Source organism: Pleurodeles waltl, chromosome 1_1 (assembly GCF_031143425.1).
Source record: "Pleurodeles waltl isolate 20211129_DDA chromosome 1_1, aPleWal1.hap1.20221129, whole genome shotgun sequence".
In the NCBI taxonomy this organism is placed as follows: Eukaryota; Metazoa; Chordata; class Amphibia; order Caudata; family Salamandridae; genus Pleurodeles; species Pleurodeles waltl.
In genome coordinates this window covers 216,676,799-216,696,379 of record NC_090436.1, presented here as the reverse complement: position 1 = coordinate 216,696,379, position 19,581 = coordinate 216,676,799, and the positions used below count along the sequence as shown (strand labels likewise).

General features: G+C 46.4%; 1 protein-coding gene across 17 annotated transcripts in view; it reads right to left on the bottom strand.

Moving 5' to 3' along the window:
• The window catches only part of NIPBL (NIPBL cohesin loading factor), a 1,341,000-nt gene that overhangs the window by 866,775 nt on the left and 454,644 nt on the right, over positions 1 to 19,581 (bottom strand). For all 17 annotated transcript variants that reach the window (XM_069221119.1, XM_069221174.1, XM_069221201.1 and 14 more), the window contains one exon: positions 17,836 to 18,018. In XM_069221119.1, the coding sequence (XP_069077220.1) occupies positions 17,836 to 18,018 (183 nt within the window). The remainder of the gene's footprint in view (positions 1 to 17,835; positions 18,019 to 19,581) is intronic.

Below are 19,581 nucleotides of genomic sequence, written 5' to 3'. Positions count from 1 at the left end.
GTAGTTGTCTGTGTCAACTACGCCAGAAGTGACGTCTGTAGCACTTACATAGGCGCCACAGAGATGCACTGACGTCCGTTTCTTTTCACGACTTTCCAAGCCAGAAGTGTAGAGCCATGAAAAACACTGACCACTGTTGTGGAAAACTAGGGCCCTGAAAGGATAAAAAGCCCTGTCCCCAGAAATCCTTTTGCAGAGCAGGGAGGATTGGTGGGCCGGTAAGAAATCTGCAGCTGGATATAGTTTCTATCAGATAAGGCGTTACTGAAGGTAACTTGCTTGTCTGAGAGAAACTTACATCTGCAGCTGCCTTACCTTAGAACTGACACCCAGCAATACCATTCTCGTAGGTGGGTCTGCATACCACTTTTCGACTAGGAAATCCTGTAGGGCTAAACAGGCAAAATGCTTGTCACAATGGACCAGACTGTCAGGGAAGGAAAATGTCACTTACCCAGTGTACATCTGTCCGTGGCATGAGACGCTGCAGATTCACATGCTGTGCACATCCCGCCATCTAGTGTTGGGCTCGGAGTGTTACAAGTTGTTTTTCTTCGAAGAAGTCTTTTTCGAGTCACGAGATCGAGGGACTCCTCCCCTTTCGGCTCCATTGCGCATGGGCATCGACTCCATCTTAGATTGTTTTCCCCGCAGAGGGTGAGGTAGGAGTTGTGTATATAGTAATAGTGCCCATGCAATGGAGTAAATATGTATGTACATGTGTTTAAAAGTGATTTTTACAAATGTACAAGTCTAATTTTTTTTCTCAACTTAAAACCGCTACAGGCTCCCGGGGAGGTGGGAAGGCGCATGCGAATCTGCAGCGTCTCATGCCACGAACAGATGTATACTGGGTAAGTGACATTTTCAGTTTGTTGGCATGTGTAGCTGCAGATACACATGCTGTGCATAGACTAGTAAGAAGTTATCTCCCCAAAAGCGGTGGTTCAGCCTGTAGGAGTTGAAGTTGTTTTAAATAAAGTCCGTAATACTGCTTGTCCTACCGTGGCTTGCTGTGTTGTTAACACATCCACACAGTAATGCTTGGTAAATGTATGAGGCGTAGACCATGTGGCTGCCTTACAGATTTCAGTCATTGTTATGTTTCCTAGAAAGGCCATGGTAGCACCTTTCTTTCTAGTTGAGTGTGCCTTTGGTGTAATAGGCAGTTCTCTTTTTGCTTTTATATAACAGGTTTGAATACATTTAACTATCCATCTGGCAATGCCTTGTTTGGATATTGGATTCCCTGTATGAGGTTTTTGGAATGCAACAAACAATTGTTTTGTTTTGTTCTATCTATGTAGTACATTAGTGCCCTATTAATGTCTAATGTATGTAATGCTCTCTCAGCTACAGAATCTGGTTCTGGAAAGAATACTGGGAGTTCCACTGTCTGATTTAAGTGGAACGGTGATATGACCTTAGGTAAGAATTTTGGATTTGTTCGCAGAACTACTTTATGTTTATGTATCTGAATAAAGGGTTCTTGTATAGTAAATGCTTGTATTTCACTTATTCTTCTGAGAGATGTGATAGCTATCAGAAATGCTACTTTCCATGTTAAGTACTGTATCTCACATGAGTGCATGAATTCAAAAGGTGGACCCATAAGTCGTGTTAAGACAATGTTGAGGTTCCACGAAGGAACTGGTGGTGTTCTTGGTGGGATCATTCTTTTCAGACCCTCCATAAATGCTTTTATGACTGGGATCCTGAATAATGAAGTTGAGCGCGTATTTTGCAGATAAGCTGAAATTGCGGTAAGATGTATTTTAATGGATGAAAAAGGTAACTTTGACTTTTGTAAGTGGAGTAGGTAGCTTACGATGTCTTTAGCAGATGCGTGTAGTGGTTGAACTTGATTATTATGGCAGTAATAAACAAATCTTTTCCACTTATTTGCATAGCAATGTCTTGTGGTTGGTTTTCTAGCTTGTTTAATGACCTCCATACATTCCTGTGTAAGGTCTAGATGCCCGAATTCTAAGACTTCAGGAGCCAAATTGCTAGATTCAGCGATGCTGGATTTGGGTGTCTGATCTGTTTGTGTTGAGTTAACAGATCTGGTCTGTTTGGTAGTTTGATATGGGGCACTACTGAGAGGTCTAGTAGTGTTGAGTACCAAGGTTGTCGTGCCCAAGTTGGTGCTATTAGTATGAGTTTGTTTTGACTCACATTGTTTACTAGATATGGAAGGAGTGGGAGAGGGGGAAAAGCGTATGCAAACATCCCTGACCAACTCATCCATAACGCATTGCCCTGAGAGTGAGCCTGTGGGTACCTGGATGCGAAGTTTTGGCATTTTGCGTTTTCTTTTGTTGCAAATAGGTCTATTTGCGGGTTTCCCCACCTTTGGAAGTAAGTCTTTAGTATTTGGGGATGAATTTCCCATTCGTGGATCTGTTGGTGATCCCGAGAGAGATTGTCTGCTAACTGGTTTTGAATTCCAGGTATGAACTGCGCTATTAGACGAATATGGTTGTGAAGCGCCCAATGCCATATTTTCTGTGCCAAGAGACAACTGCGTCGAGTGTGTTCCTCCCTGTTTGTTCAGATAATACATCGTTGTCATGTTGTCTGTTTTGACAAGAATGTGTTTGTGGGTTATTATAGGTTGAAATGCTTTCAGCGCTAGAAATACTGCTAATAATTCTAAGTGATTTATGTGAAGCTGTCTCTGCTGAGTGTCCCATTGTCCTTGGATGCTGTGTTGGTTGAGGTGTGCTCCCCACCCTATCATGGAGGCATCCGTTGTGATTACGTATTGAGGCACTGGGTCTTGAAAAGGCCGCCCTCTGTTTAAATTTATAGTGTTCCACCATTGAAGCGAGGTGTATGTTTGGCGGTCTATCAACACTAGATCTTGAAGTTGACCCTGTTCTTGTGACCATTGTGATGCTAGGCACTGTTGTAGGGGCCGCATGTGCAATCTTGCGTTCGGGACAATGGCTCTGCATGAGGACATCATGCCTAGTAGTTTCATCACTAATTTTACCTGTACATTTTGTTTTGGGTGCATGGCTTGTATTTCATTTTGAAATGCCTGTACCCTTTGAGTACTTGGAGTGGCAATCCCTTTCATTGTGTTGATTGTTGCTCCTAAGTTTTGTTGTATTTGACATGGCAGTAGGTGTGATTTGTTGTAGTTGAGTGAGAAACCTAGCTTGTGAAGGGTTTCTATGACATACTTTGTGTGTTGTGAACACCGTTCTTGCGTATTGGTTTTGATTAACCAATCGTCTAGGTACGGGAACACATGTATTTGCTGCCTTCTGATATGAGCTGCCACTACTGCCAGGCATTTTGTAAAAACTCTTGGCGCAGTTGTTATCCCGAATGGTAACACTTTGAACTGGTAATGTACCCCTTGGACTACAAACCTTAAGTACTTTCTGTGAGAAGGATGTATAGGTATATGGAAATACGCATCCTTGAGGTCTAGTGTGGTCATGTAGTCTTGTGGTTTGAGGTATGGGATCAAGTCTTGCAGTGTCACCATGTGAAAGTGATCTGATTTGATGTATATGTTTAATGTTCTGAGATCTAGTATAGGTCTTAGAGTTTTGTCTTTTTGGGTATGAGAAAGTACAGGGAGTAAACTCCTGCTCCTTTCTGATGAATTGGTACTAGCTCTATTGCCTCTTTTTGCAACAACGCTTGTACCTCCAGTTGTAAGAGATCCATGTGTTTGGACATGTGTGTTTTCGGTGGGGCATTTGGAGGGAATTGTAGAAATTCTATGCAATAACCATGCTGGATAATGGCTAGGACCCACGTGTCTGTTATTTCTTCCCAGTTGTAGAAATTGGTTAGTCTCCCCCCCCCCCCCCCACTGGTGTCATGTGTTGGGGATTTGTGACGTTGAAGTCACTGTTTATTTTGTGGAGTTTTGGGACTCTGGAACTTCACTCTACTCTTTGGGAACTGTCCTCCTCTGTATTGTCCCCGAAAACCTCCCCGCTGATATGGACGTTGATAAGTGGGTCTTGTTTGTGAGGGTTCTGTGCTCTGTCCCCGAAACCCTCCTCGAAAATGTGTTTTCCGAAATGTGCCTCTGCTCTGTGGGGAGTAGAGTGCGCCCATGGCTTTGGCCGTATCTGTGTCCTTTTTAAGTTTTCCGATAGCAGTGTCCACCTCCGGCCCAAACAACTGCTGTCCGTTAAAGGGCATATTAAGGGCCGCTTGTTGTATTTCCGGCTTGAATCCTGAGGTTCTTAGCCATGCATGCCTCCGTATGGTCACTGCTGTATTTACAGTCCTAGCAGCTGTGTCGGCTGCATCCATTGCTGAACGTATCTGATTGTCTGAGATACTCTGGCCTTCCTCCACCACTTGTTGTGCTCTTTTTTGGAACTCTTTGGGCAGGTGTTCTATGAAATGTTCCATTTCATCCCAATGAGCCCTATCATATCTCGCCAGCAATGCCTGTGAGTTGGCAATGCGTCATTGGTTGGCTGCCTGTGCCGCAACCCTTTTCCCTTCTGCGTCAAACTTGCAACTTTGTCTGGAGGTAGGGCATCTCATGAGGTGTGTGAGTTTGCCCTTTTACGAGCTGCCCCTACTACCACTGAGTCTGGTGTTAATTGCTGCGTGATGTACACAGGGTCTGTTGGTGGCGCTTTGTACTTTTTCTCCACCCTTGGAGTTATGGCCCTGCCCTTCACAGGCTCCTGAAACACTTGTTTGGAGTGTTTGAGCATGCCTGGTAACATAGGGAGACTTTGGTACTGGCTATGCGTGGACAACAGTGTATTAAAGAGAAAGTCATCCTATATAGGTTCTGCGTGCAGGGTGACATTATGAAACGCAGCTGCTCTTGACATCACCTGTGTGTAGGCAGTGCTGTCCTCAGGTGCTGATGGTCTCGCTGGATAACAGTCGGGACTGTTATCTGATACAGGCGCATCATAAAGATCCCATGCGTCAGGATCATCCTGACTCATCCCTGTATGAGCTGGGGACTGCATCATTGGTGGAGTGTCTACAGGTGATGGTTGTGGTGAGCGTTGGAGATGGTGGTGGAGTCACTTGTCTTGCCACCTTTGCCTGTGGCTGCTTGTCTTTCTCTTGGAAGGCAAGTTTTCTTTTCATTCGTATTGGAGGGAGAGTACTGATCTTCCCTGTGTCCTTTTGAACGTGGAGCCTTCTTGGAGTGTAATCTGGCTCCCCTGCCTCTAGTTCCTGTCCGAATCTGTATCCTTGCATCTGTGAGGACAGGCCCTGTTCCTCGGTGTAGGAACTTGATTTCAGTTCAGAGGCCGGATGTTTCGGTATGGAAACTTTTTCGGCAGTCTTTTTCAGGCTCCGAAGACACTTTTTATTTTCGGCATACTGATCTCTCGATGCCGACTCATTTAGGTGCCGCCCTCTCGGTGTAGAGATTGCTCTGACCCGGTGTCGAGCCTGCTCTGTGCCGGTATCTCGACCGGAGTCGGATGACTTCGACACATGCATGCCCTTTTTCGGTGCCGATGGTCCGTCACCTATTTTTCGGGTTAAGCCGTGGCCTGCTGGCGGTGGCGTCCCCTGGGCTTTAGCGGTTTTCCCGTGAGTTTTGTGTTTTGACGTCCTACTCACGGTTTTCGGCGTCTGTTCGGGACCGACCTCGTCCGAGTCCGAATCCGCAATGGAGAAAGTTTCTTCCTCTTCCACCAAGTGTCGTTGTCCTGTCGGCGCCGACGCCATTTGTAGTCTTCTTGCTCTTCGGTCTCTTAACGTCTTCCTCGACCGAAACGCTCGACAGGCCTCACAGGTATCCTCTTTGTGTTCTGGAGACAAACACAAATTACAGACCAGATGCTGATCTGTATAAGGATACTTGTTGTGACATTCGGGGCAGAAGCGGAATGGGGTCCGTTCCATTAGCCTTGACGCACGTGGTCGGGCCGACCAGGCCCCGCCGGGGAATCGAAAACCCCGAAGGGCCACCGGAGCTCTTCCAAATTCAGTGTCGATCTGTGGTAACTAACCCGATACCGAACGCAAACAATACCGTCAAATTTTCAGAGATTTTAACTAACTTTCCGAACCGAAAAGCGGAGCAAAAAGGAACACGTCCGAGCCCGATGGCGGAAAGAAAACAATCTAAGATGGAGTCGACGCCCATGCACAATGGAGCCAGAAGGGGAGGAGTCCCTCGATCTCGTGACTCGAAAAAGACTTCTTCGAAGAAAAACAACTTGTAACACTCCGAGCCCAACACTAGATGGCGGGATGTGCACAGCATGTGTATCTGCAGCTACACATGCCAACGAACGTGGTGCTTAGTAAATATATGCAGAGAGGCCCAAAATACTGCCGGGCAGATAACCAGGACTGGAACTCCACGTGTTAACAGTGATTGCAGCTTTGGTTATGGTGGAAGGTGGCAAGCCCTCAAGGTATTGCTTCTTCGCCATTACATTGTAGATTTTAATCCACATGCACAATCCATCAGGAAATAGTCCCTTTCTGCACACCACGACCCTTTTTAGCTCCAACGTGACCAAAGAAAAGTTAATCATCCACCTGTAATTCCCATGTACGGTCAAGGTAGAATAACATTTACTTTGTATCTAGCTGATGGAGATGCTCCTCATCCTTGGCACGGTAAGGGGGAGCATAGAAAGTAGGCAAGGTGATGGACTGACCTACATGAAAGGGTCACACCAACTTCGGAAGAAAAGAGGCCCACATGCAAAGCACCACTTTCTCAGAATGAATGAATAGGGTAGCTTGGACGAAAAGCCCTGTAGTTCGCTAACTTGTTAGGCAGATGTTATGGCCATAAGGAAAGCCATTATGATGATGAGTAACAACAGGGGAAAATTGTGAAGAGGTTCAAAGGGAGAGCAAATTAAAAATGTGAGCACCAGATTTAAGTCCCACTGAGGCATGATAAGAGGAGAAGGGGGAAAAAAGAACTAAACCTTTCAAGAACCTATGAACAGTAAGATTTGAAAAGAGGGTTGTAGGAAGCTGGCTCTGTATATACTATCTCAAACTGAGAGATGGTGTGCACAGAGTCCAAGGGTTCCGCTTAGAGGTTGATAGTGGCAAAATTAAATAATACTAATGCTCTATTTTGTGGTAGTGAGTTCGAGAAGTAGGCTTATCAGAGGGTAATGTTAAGCATTTGTTCTACACAGACAGGCAATAAATGAGGAACACACACTCAGACTTAAGTCAAGGCCAACAGTTTTTGAATAGAAAAATATATTTTCTTAATTTATTTTAGAACCACAAGATTCAAGATTTGAGGTAAGTACATACAATGCAAGGTACTTCACACAGGTAAGTAGAGAACTGATTTAAAACCGCAGTACATACAATTTTAGTTAAAATGGCAATAAGCTATTTTAAAAGTGGACACAGTGCAAAAAACAGCTGCTGGGGGAGGTAAGTAATAGTTAGCTTTTCAGGTACGTAAAGCACTTACACGGTCAGTGTCCTGGGAACAGGCAGCCCACCATTGGGGATTCAAGGCAATCCCAAAGCCACCGCACCAGCAACACAGGATCGCTCAGGTGCAGAGGTGCAGCGGTCAAAGGAGGGACCAAAACACATAGGCGCCTATGGAGAACAGGGGTGCTCCGGTTCCAGTCTGCTAGCAGGTAAGTTTCTGCGCCCTCGGGGAGCAGACCAGGGTTTTTTTTGTAGAGCACTGGTGGGGACACACACAAGCACACAAAACACCCTCAGCAGCACAGGGGTGGCCGGCCGCAGTGTGCCAAGTAGGTTTTGGGTTTTGTATTGAAAGCAATGGAGGGGCCCGAGGGCTTCTAGGGCCAGCCACCGACTGGGCTAGGATGAGGTCCGCCTGCTGGTCACTCCTGCACTGGTAGGTGGTGCCTCTCGGTCCTGGGGGCTGAGGGGGCAGTGCTTGGTCCAGGCGTCGGGTTCCTTTGTTACCAGGTAGTCGCGGTCAGGGGGAACGTCTGCATCCTCTCGCAGTCAGGGGGAGCCTCTGGATCCTCTCTGCAGGCATTGCTGTGGGGGTGCAGCAAGGTCGAAACAGGGTGTCCACGTCGTTGGAGTCGCCTTGGGGTCCTCTCTGCGGTGTTGGTTCTTCTGAACTCAAGCCGGGGGAGTCGGGTGCAGTGTGTGAAGACTCACGCTTCTGGCAGGAAGTGAGAGTCTTTAAACTTGGTTTCTTGTTGCTGTTTTGTAGTTGTTTCTGGACAGAGCTGCTGTCCTCGGGAGGTTATAGGTCCTTTAAGTGCAGGTCAGTCCTCTGAGTCCTCAGAGGTCACTGGTCCCACTGTATGCATCGCTGGCTACTGTCCTGGAGGGTGGCTACACCCTCTTTGTGCCACCTCCCCGAGGGGAGGGGGGCACATCCCTATTCCTATTAGTGGAATCCGCCAAAACCAAGATGGAGGATTTCTTAAGGCAGGGGTCACCTCAACTCAGGACACCTTAGGAGCTGTCCTGACTGGTGGGTGGTGACTCCTATTTTTTCTCATTATCTCCTCCAGCATTGCTGCCAAAAGTGGGGGCTGTGTCCAGAGGGACGGGCCTCTCCACTAGCTGGGATGCCCTAGGGTGCTGTAACAAAAGGCATGAGCCTTTGAGACTCACCACCAGGAGTTACAGTTTCTGCAGGTGGAGATGAGAAGCACCTCCACCCATTACAGGCTTTGTTCTTGGCCACAGAGTGACAAAGGCGCTCACCCCATGTGGCCAGAAACTCGTCTGGTTGTGGCAGGAACTGGTCAGCCTAACACTGGTGTTTGGACTGGTATACAGGGGGCATCTCTAAGATGCCCTCTGAGTGCATTTTTCAATAAATCCCACACTGGCATCAGTGTGGATTTATTGTGCTGAGAAGTTTGATACCAAACTTCCCAGATTTCAGTGTAGCCATTATGGAACTGTGGAGTTCGTAATTGAGACTCACAGACCATATACTCTTATGGCTACCCTGCACTTACAATGTCTAAGGTTTGGCTTAGACACTGTAGGGGCATAGTGCTCAAGCAACTATGCCCTCACCTGTGGTGTAGTGCATCCTGCCTTAGGGCTGGTAGGCCTGCTAGAGTGGGTGACTTTACCTATGCCACAGGCAGTGGGTTGAGGGCATGGCCCTCTGAGGGGAGTGTTATGTCGACTTAGTCATTTTCTCCCCACCAGCACACACAAGCTGCGAGGCAGTGTGCATGTGCTGAGTGAGGGGTGGCATAATACATGCTGCAGCCCTTAGAGACCTTCCCTGGCGGCAGGGCCCTTGGTACCAGGGATAGCAGCTACAAGGGACTTATCTGTGTGCCAGGGCTGTGCCAATTGTGGGAACATAGGTACAGTTTAGGGAAAGAACACTGGTGCTGGGGTCTGGTTAGCAGGATTCCAGCACACTTTCAATCATACTAGCATTAACAAAAGGCAAAACGTTAGGGCAGTGGTTCCCAAACTGTGCGCCGCGGCTCCCTGGTGCGCCGTCAAAACTAGCCAGGGGCGCCACACACAGTCTGGAAACCACTCGGAGGTGCTTTGAATCGGTAGCTTTTCCTCGTGGTATTGGAAAAAAACACCCTGCATTAATTATTTGACCAGCGGAGGGCGCCAAAGTACCATTAATAATATCCCTATAACAAAAATAGTTTCCAATAAATGGTTTTCAGCAACGTGAAGGAGAGAATAAAGAAGACAAACGGTAAATAGTGTAGGTACAGGTACAGGCTGGGATTACGTTCCCCCACCCGCCAAAAAAAGTAACATAACGGGGAGCCGTGGCCAACACAGCCAATAGGTCAAAGGAGCCGGGGATCAAAAAAGTTTGGGAACCACTGCGTTAGGGGGTAACCATGCCAAGGGAGGCATTTCCCTACAAGGGTTGATCAGGCAATCTGAGGACTTCAGAGACAGCAGAAAGATAACCTTTCATACTGCAAGAGATAGAATGAATAGAAGAACCTGAGAAAGAGGGGATAAACATTTCTGTCGGAACACCAAGTCGGAACACCAAGCCACAAATTTATTCCAACTGCAGGTATATACGTTCTTACTGGAGGAAAGTTTGGCTGCCAAGATAACATCACAGACTTTGGGAGGAAGGTCAAAGGCTGTCACCTGCTGTCACTCAATCTTCACGCAAGGTGGAGCCTGGACAGGTTCGGGTGGAGAAACTCCCCTGCTGCTGCAACAGAAGATCCTACCGAAGGGGCAGTCTGATGGAAGGACAAATTGCCATGTTCTTTAGCTTGAGAGACCAGACTCTGTGCCTAATCTGGTGCCACAAGGATGACTTGGGCCTGGTCATTCTTGATCTTATTGAGATCTCTGGTAGGAGTGGATAGGGCAGAAAGTCATAGAAGAGGTCTGAGCGCCCCTCTAGACAAAAAGTGTCACAGCCGCCTTGGAAACTCCAGAGCGCAAAACTGACGACATTGCGTATTCTCAGCGGAGGCAAACAGATCTCACCAAGTCTCTCCCCACCGCTCAAAGAGACCTTGTGTCACTTCTAAATGGAGAAGTCATTTCTGATCTGCTAAGCATCTGTGGCTGGATTTGTCCGCCCTGGCATTCAGCGTTTCGTCCAGCTGTTTCAGCCATGTCCAGAGACGCAGGGCCTCTTGATTATAGGGTCCACAACCTCACCCTGTTTGTTGCAGTGAATGGTGATGGTGTTGTCCGCTAACGTGTGCCTGCCTCCCCTTGACTGAAGGTAGAAAGGCCTTCAATGCTTGTCGGGTCCCCTGCAACTCCAGCAGATTTATGTGGAGTCCGGATTTTGCCAGAGACCAGAGTCCTCTGATCTCTACCTTTCCCAGATGGCCTCTCAAACCCTGGAATGACTCAACCGTCATTACTGTGAGATCTGGTTGGGGAAGAGACAGCGCTATGCCGCTGACCCAATAGTGATTTATCAGCCACCACTACAGGCTTTTTGCAGTTCCCTCCGAGATCTGGACCATGTCAGAGATTCTCCTGATGCTGTGCCCACTGTAACTTCAGTTCCCACTGCAGAGCCCACATATGCCAATGCTTATTTGTGACCAGCAGGATGTCATAAGTCTCAGCCGCTTCAGAGTGTCTCACTAAAATCCAGGATAGAGGCTGAAACCATCAGTATCATAGCCTGAATATTCTGGACTCGCCACTCTGGAGGATAAGCCCAAAACTGCCCTGTGTCCAGAACAGCTCCGATGAAAGGGAGCATCTGAAAGAGAGTCAGGTGTGACATTGGCACATTTATAGTGAAACTCATCAAATGCAGGAGGCTCATCATAGCCTGTAGGTATGAGACGACAGCCTGGGGCAAGCTCGCCTTCAACAGCCAGTCGTCGAGATGGAGGAAGACTGACATTTCTGATCCCTGCAAATGAGCTGCAACCACTACCATCACCTTGGTGAACACCAAAGAGCACTGGACAAGCATAAAGGGAGCGCTGCAAACTGAAAATGTGCATGGCTGACTGAACTCTAGGTAACATCTGTGGGCTGGAAGGTTGTGAACATTAACTTATGCATCCTCCAAGTCCAATGCCACAATCCAGTCTCTTGGGAAGATAGAACCTGCGCCAAGTTGAGCATTTTGAATTTCTCTTTCTTGAGTTAGTTGTTGAGGGGCCGCAGGCCGAGGATAGGATGAAGGTCTCACTGCTTCTTGGGCACCAGAAAGTAGAATTACTTCTTGTGTCAGGACTCTCTCCGTGGCACCCATGGCCAAGAGAGCTGAAACTTTCTTGTGGAGAAGAAAAAGCTGATCCTCTGTCAGCCTGCCTTGAGTGGTGGCATGGGGGGGAGGGGGTCAGAGAGTAGTAAGGAAGGGGAGGGATCAGCCCTTTCCGACTAAGTGCAAAACCCACCTGTCCGATGCTATGGATTGCGGTGGCACAGGTAATGACATATCCTGCCACCAACTGGGTGCCTGTGATGATATAAGGGCAGATTTAGAGGGTTTGAAGGCTGCAGCTGTGGGAGGGGTGGTGGACAGACACAACCTCTGGCTGTCTCATCCATGTGGCTTGTAGATATCGCACCCTTCACCACACAGGGGCTAGGGAGCATGCGCAGCACAGTGGCTGGGAAATGGCACAGCTGGCAGCCCCTTCCGAAAACAGAAGGGGGAAAAAGTGGACTGGGATGGCGCAGGGGGAAGATAAGCCCTACCGCTTGGAAGAGTGTAGGCCTGGGCTTCCTCCGGGACCAGAGGAAGCACTTGCATAACTGTATCCCACTGAGCCTGGGAGTATCTGCCCAAAAGGCATGCAGTGCTCATAGACCGCAAAGCCAGCCTGCTAGAAGAAAACATCTTCCCAAGTGTCTCTAGCCTCTTGGATTCCCTATCTGGAGAAGCAGAAGGGAACGCACCAAGGTAGACATAGGCGGTAGAAACCTGGACCACCAAACTTTCAAGGGTGGTAAGTTGTGTGACAAAACTTGGGTCCGCTAGGGCAACAGTCCTGTTCAAAGGAGACCCTGTGTGGAGTATGGACCAGGACATCTGTGAGGGCTTCATTAAATAGAAGGAGCAGCTCAGGTGGGATACTCCTGGCTGAAGCACCTCTGTCAAGACTGTCTTGACTGCCAAAAAGGGCAACTGAAGGACGAGGACATACGCAGTCCTCCGCACCACCATAGCAAAAGGCGCTCCCTACTCTGAAGCCAAAGTGGGGGGAAAAAGCATGCCCGCATCTGGGGATGTTATCCAGGTGGCTCTCGATCCCAGAAACTCTGGGAATGCTGGAGTTGGCACATGAGAAGGTTCAACCACAGAGCGGGGCGTAGAATAAGAACGCTCCTGAGTAGTCAGCTGAAGAACGCAGAGAAGTCCAAGCATGCTTCAAAAACTTCTACTTATGCCTAGACTTACCAGAGTGTCCCAAAGATTTAGAATGGGAGGACGACTTTGGACTCCGCAACATATTCCGGGAACTTCCTCTCGACCGGGACCTTGACCGGCATGGAGCGCAATGACAGCCCACCAGGAGCTTGAGGGAGCACTGCCTCAAAGCCTTTGGGTTCATTGCACGGCATTTGGAGCACAACTTCAGTTCGTGGTCACGCTTAAGGCACCACAGGCAAACAAGATGCAGGTCAGTCACTGACATCAGCCATTGACAGGTGCTGCAGGGCTTGAAGCCAGCCTTCTTAGATGACATCCTGCCACACCAGGAGGAAAACCTCAACAAAGCTTTGACGAAACATTGAAAAAAGCTCAGTCAAAAAGCAACTTGAAGGGATAGCACTTCCCAGATCTGTGCTGGTGGGTGGAAACGCCTAGGTTGCGCCCATACAGCTGTCACAAACGTCACGTCCAGCTCAGACAACACAGTTCATTGCAGAGCCAAACAATGCCACCTACCAGCACGCAGGTGTGCTGTTCACAAACAGTTTTCCGGATCCAGTCTAATACCTGGGATAATTGTAAGGTAAGGAGTATGCAGCTAGAAGTCGCCATCAGATAGTTGAGTAGGCCACTTCAGAGTTCTCAATACGTAAGGTGTTCGATCCATGCAGTTTAGATGGATTACCAACATGTATAGGCACTGAAATATTTATAACCACTGCTCTACAGAGACTGAGAAATATACGCATACATAGAGGATCCCAGTCAGCCCATTCTGTCCAATCGCTCATGGGCTCTGAACTGTCCTAAAATTATGCTCTTATGTTCTCTGGTCCCATTCACCAGGATGGGTAATGTACTGCAGGCTTCGGAGCGAAGTGCATGTCTTACATGAGAAAATATTACACTTATTTGGTAGAAAAATCTTTCATAGATTTAAAGGAGATCTTGTTCTTCATCAGTATTACAACAAGAAGACCAAATAACCAATTTATGCTATACGGACTGCTTCAATACTGTAGTCGACCAATTCTCATTGGGTATATCCAGAATGCACAAGGCATTCAATACAATTTGAAACCAGTAAAAATAATTTCTGAGATTAACATTGAAGAAAGAAATCCGATGGCCTTACAAAACTGTCAATCGATGGCGGTAGGTGAAAACCTAAGCAACATTTTCAAGAAAAAGGAGAGAAAACGTCAGATCGATAGGAAGTTATTTTGTAAGTTATTTTGTATTAATCACCTTTCATACAGCGCTCAACTCAAAGGGTCTGAGCGTAGTAGGAAATAGCCTGAGCCACTGCCTGTACTTCACAGTGAGGTTTTTAACTCTTAACCAAAAAAAAGAAAAACACGAATTAGTAATATGAAAACATGAAGCACATAGCATAGGTTCACTTCCCACCAGAAGTCATGGAAAAGATTATAAACACCTAGCCACCCACCTCACTGACATCTCCTCCACAACACTCAATCCAGATTCAGCATCAACCACAATACAGAGTCCTGAATTCTGTCACAGATTACATCTGGATGATCATAAACACTGCAGCCCTCTTCCGACTGGATGTTACTGCAAGCCTTCAACACAGTCTCCCGTTTCATCCTGTATGAAGCCGCCATTCATGATCCTGCACTTTGCTGGATTTTCCTTCCTGAGAGGCTGCCCAGTAAGTCTGACCCCCTTCACCTTGGATGCCGTCCACCTCATCCGAGTGGTTCCACAATGACCCTCACTCAGCCTCACTCTGTTCAAGGCCTACATAACCCCACTCGCCAGCCAAATCTATGTCCATGGAACTAACATATCCCGTGCAGACAATACCTAGTTCATACACTCCTTCTCCAACAAGACGTCAAACATCAGGGCTAATTTCTCCCCCCTGCATGTACAAAGCCAGCAGATGGAGAAAAAAAACTACACCCTCAAGCTCAATTTAGACTAGACGGAAACAGTAATCTTCTGCAAAGACAACTCACTATGGGACTCCACCTGGTACCCATCCCAACTAAGTGTTATCTGCTCCTACAGATGCCTTAGTACTCCCTTGCTTAACTGACCCATTGGTCTCTTGCTTGCCATTCTCACCCGTGCCTCTGTTTTCTAAGATTTAAAGGCAAGGGTGCATGATTTTTTCTATTTCGATCCAATATGTAGGTTACACTTTAGCAACTCCCTCAATTGAAAAATCCAGAGTGCAGTTTTCCAGGACAGGGTTTAGATTTTAGGCAATGTAATTCTATGTTTTGAATTACTGTAACCTGAAAATAGTTCAAACTATCTTGCTGTCCTGTGTATATTTATTTTGACCTAACAGGTAAAGTAGACTGCTTCTTTGGGAGCAGCTGAGGCTTAACAGAGGCTAAAGTAGATACTGATGAACTCTTGTGGTAGTGGGGTCAAGCAGTTAGGGTTATCAGAGGGTAGTGCAAAGCATTTGTTCTACACACACAGGCAATAAATGAAGCACTCACTCAATGACTAGCTCCAGGCAAATGGTTTTTATATAGCAAAAATATATTTTGTTACTTTATTTCTAGAACCACAAGATACAAGTTGCAGGTAAGTACATTTGCAAACAAGTATCCAACATATGTATCAATACCACGTTGTTTCAAATTGGCAAGTTATATGCTTTTCGAATAAATAGCAATAATCAGTTTCAAAAGCCGACAGTGCAATTTTCAAAGACAGTTCTAAGGGAGGAAGAAAAGTTAGCACACTTTCGAGGTAAGTACAAGACTTACAGTTCCAGTTTCCGGGAGTTGGAATGTCCACAGGTTGGGGTTCAAGTTAACCCCAAACACCCACCACCAGTAACACGGGGCCAGCTGGGGGCAGAATTCAAAGTTGAGGACGATTTACCATGGGCTCCTATGGAGACTGGGGTCACTCGGAATCAGGCCTGCTTGCAGGTAAGTACCCGCATCTTCGGAGGGCAGACCTGGGGGGAGTTGGGAGAGCCTCCAGAGGAGCACCGGGGGAGCCGGGTGCAGAGTGCAATCACTGCGTCGGGCCCCCAATGTTTTCCTATAGTTGGGGCTTGGGGGTCACAAAGATGTTGCGGGTGAAGTCCAGGGGGGTTGGATCCGGGAAACCAAAGTCTGGACAAGTAGGAGGGCCACTTGCTGGACATTGCTGCACTGAAAGTCTGTTTCCCCAGGGACAGGGGGCTGTGGGTGCAGGGGTATCTTTTAGCATCAGGAATCTTCAACCGATTCTGTCATGGTCAGGGGGGTCATCAGGATACAGATGGCAGATGTCATCGTGTTGGATAGAAGGGGGTCAACCCAGGGTGGGCACTTGCTCACAATCACCTGGGGACCAGCTCTAGTTGGTTGGGCCACCTGGACATGGACCATGGGCATCAGGTGCAAAGTAGGCAGGACTCGCAGAACCGGGGCAGCTCCTGAGTTCTTTTTTAGAGCTTCTTTCTGGACAGTGCCGCTGCCTTCGGGTGTTCTTGGTCCTCTGGAATGCAGGTAGTCCTCTTGAGGCTTAAGAGGTCGTCGGTCCTGCAGGATGCGTCGCCTTCTGGTTGCAGGGTCTCAGAAGCTGGAGACAGGCCTGTAGGGCTGGGGCCAAGTTAGTTGTAGTCTTTGGGCTTCTCTGCTAGGGGGTCGGCTTAGTAGTCCTTTTCTTCTTGCTTCCTCTTGAGGTCGCCAGGAATCTGACAAGCTAGGTTTAGAGGAGACCTTAAATCCTGGATTCAGGGACGTTACAGGGGTCAGAGGGAAGTAGCCAATGGCCACTTTCTCTGAGAGTGACTACACCCTTCGGGTGTCCAGTCACTTTGGGGAGGGGTGACACAGGCCTAACCCTATTGGTCCCTGTCCTCCAAACAAAGATGGAGAATTTTGCAAGGAGGGGGTCACTTCTGCTCAGGACACCTTAGGGGTGGTCCCAGCTTAAGTGGTCACTCCTTGTTTTCCCTACTTTCCCCCCGGACTTGTCACCAAAAGCGAGTCTTTGTCCGGGGGCGGGCACCTCCACTAGCTGGAGTCCCCAGGGGCAATTTAACAAGAGGCCTGAGCATTTGAGGATCACCGCCAGGTGTTACAGCTCCTGCAGGAGGGTGGTGTGAAGCACCTTCATCCAGTGCAGGCTTTGTTTCTGGCCACAGAGAGCACAAAGGCACTCAGCCCATGTGGTCAGAAACTCATCTGGAAGCGGCAGCTGGCACAGACTGATCAGTCCTGCACTGGGAGTTTGGCTAAAATACAGGTGGCATTTCTAAGATGCTCAAGTGCATTTTTCAATAAATCCAGCACTGGCATCAGTGTTGGTTTATTGTGCTGGGAAGTTTGATACCAAACTTACCAGACTTCAGTGAAACCATTATGGAACTGTTGAGGTTGTAATGCCAAACTCCCAGTCCATATACTTTATATGGCCACACTGCACTCACAATGTCTAAGAATGGACTTAGACACTGTAGGGGCATATTGATCAAGCAGCTATGCCCTCACATGTGGTATAGTGAACCCTGCCATAAAGTCTGCTAGAGGGGTGACTACCTATGACATAGGCAGCGGTTTGATGGCATTGCATCCTGGGAGGGGTGCCACATCGACTTAGTCATTTTCTCCCCACCAGCACACACAAGCTGCAAAGGCAGTATGCATGTGCTTAGTAAGGAGTCCCCAAGGGTGGCATAATAAATGCTGCAGCCCTTGAGGAGCTTCCCTGGCCACAGGGTCCTTTGTACCATGAGTAAAACCTTTCACAAAGGACATATCTGTGTGCCAGGGGTGTGCAAATTGTGGGAACAATGGTACAGTTTTAGGAAAGAATACTGGTGCTGGGGCCTGGATAGCAGGATCTCAGCACACTGTCAAGTCAGTATCAATACCAGGCAAAAAGTGTGTGGGAGAGGGGGGGAACCATACCAAAAGGAGCACTTTCCTACAGTACAGAATGAAGGTGAAGAGGACAACAAAGCTACATTTAGTAAACCTGGCAAATCCGTAGTAGTAGGATTTAAGAGTGGAAACACTTGGAGGAAAAACTAGGATGCAGTCACACTTCAAAGCAGCACGGCAGAACATGCTACTTACATTCAAATGCTTCTTCACTGTCATTGTCTTCATCAGAACTGATCTCCGCATATTTCGGCTTCTCATTAACAGTGGTACGTTTTCGCTTGTTCATTTTTACACGTTCCCAAAGCGGCATGTTCGATTCAATTTCCTCCACCAGCTCTGGAGGCAGCTCATTTAACACTGCATGATCTATGCCAGCTACATAAGAAAAGAAAAAAAATAATATTGATCAAGTTTAAGAGTTTTACGAAGCATAGATGCAATAATTTACCAGAAAATTAATAAAAGGTTTTAAAGTAATAACACCTAAACATTAAAAATCAGTTATGAACAGCAATACATCGTTTTAGTAAGTTGTGGGAAGAGAGGTCTGTGGAAAGCTGTTACAAGGGTTCATCAAATGAAGAAATAAGGGCAATAACTCTTCAAATTGGGATGTTTTTACACGTGCACATACAGGATCACTGCCGAAACCAGGCAGTATTTTTATTTCCAAATAGCAGAAAAGCATGAAAAATTACTATTCAGACTATGATCAACAGTAGTACTTAAATCACAAAAATGCGTAATGACCACAAATCTCAGTTGATAACTGTAATTTATCACCAGTAGATATTCATGTATGAAGCAATTAAATTAAAAAAGATGTAGTGTATCTTTTACAACATTTAATTAAACGCAGTAAGAATAAATGACTTCACATTAATTCTATAATGGTTATAGCCTTTGAATCTCTCCACTAGACTAAGGAGCACGGGTGACACTAACTTTCCCACTGCTAACTTGAAAAACCCACTTAGATTTCGATATTTTAGTTTTTTTCTTTTAACCCCTTATTAGCTGAGCATCAGAACCCCCAAGTGTCACCTTCTTTCCCTGCCCCTAAAAGAAAAAATATATATTTGGAGCAGTTTGTACTTAAGCTTTCATGTTTTTCCACAAAACATATCCAGCTAAAAATATATAAGGACTGTATATTCTCGCTGGAAGAATAGAAAAAACAGCAAAAATATAGTTTGTGTGTTTTATTCTGGAAGCACGTTTTTTTCTTTAAAAAATAAATAAAAATCACCTTCCCAGCTTTCAGGAGCCAGTACAGTAGTAAAAAAATAAAATTGTTACTATAGTTTTTCCATTTCTCAAAATGGTAACCAATAGTTAATTTGCTGTTGTTTCTGCCTGCTTATAGTTTGTGATGGAAACAGGAGGCCAACAATGGTAAAATTGGAAAACCATACATTTCTGAAAGTTAGAAAACATTGAAAATTCAGCAAGGGAGCATTTTTGAAGATCACTTATGGTTTTCTCAAAAAAAAAAAAAAAAAATGCTGAATTAAAAATTTAAGTAGGAAAAACAGACAGGTGACAACTTTTTCATCTGTAATTCTGTATCTCGATGGCCAATTTACTCAAGTCAATCACACTTTCGTCAATCGGACATTTGTGGTCGCAGGGATTTAAATTATTTGTTGGCTATCCACAAAAATGTGAAACTCAGGACCACCAACCAAGCTGCAGTTTATAGTTTATTGTGCACCAACCATGCAGCAATTCAATTGGTAAAATATAATGAATGAAAAATGGGAATTAAGGAAACCTATGCATTTTATTTACATACCCCAAGAAACAGAGATTAGGAATAATGGGTATTTGTACAACTCTAAATGTGTGTTTACTCGTACTAACACAATTCAAACAGCATTTTGTTAAATGCGTTCTTTCTTGCATGATAGCGTAGTATATTTCGAATTCAAAAATGGA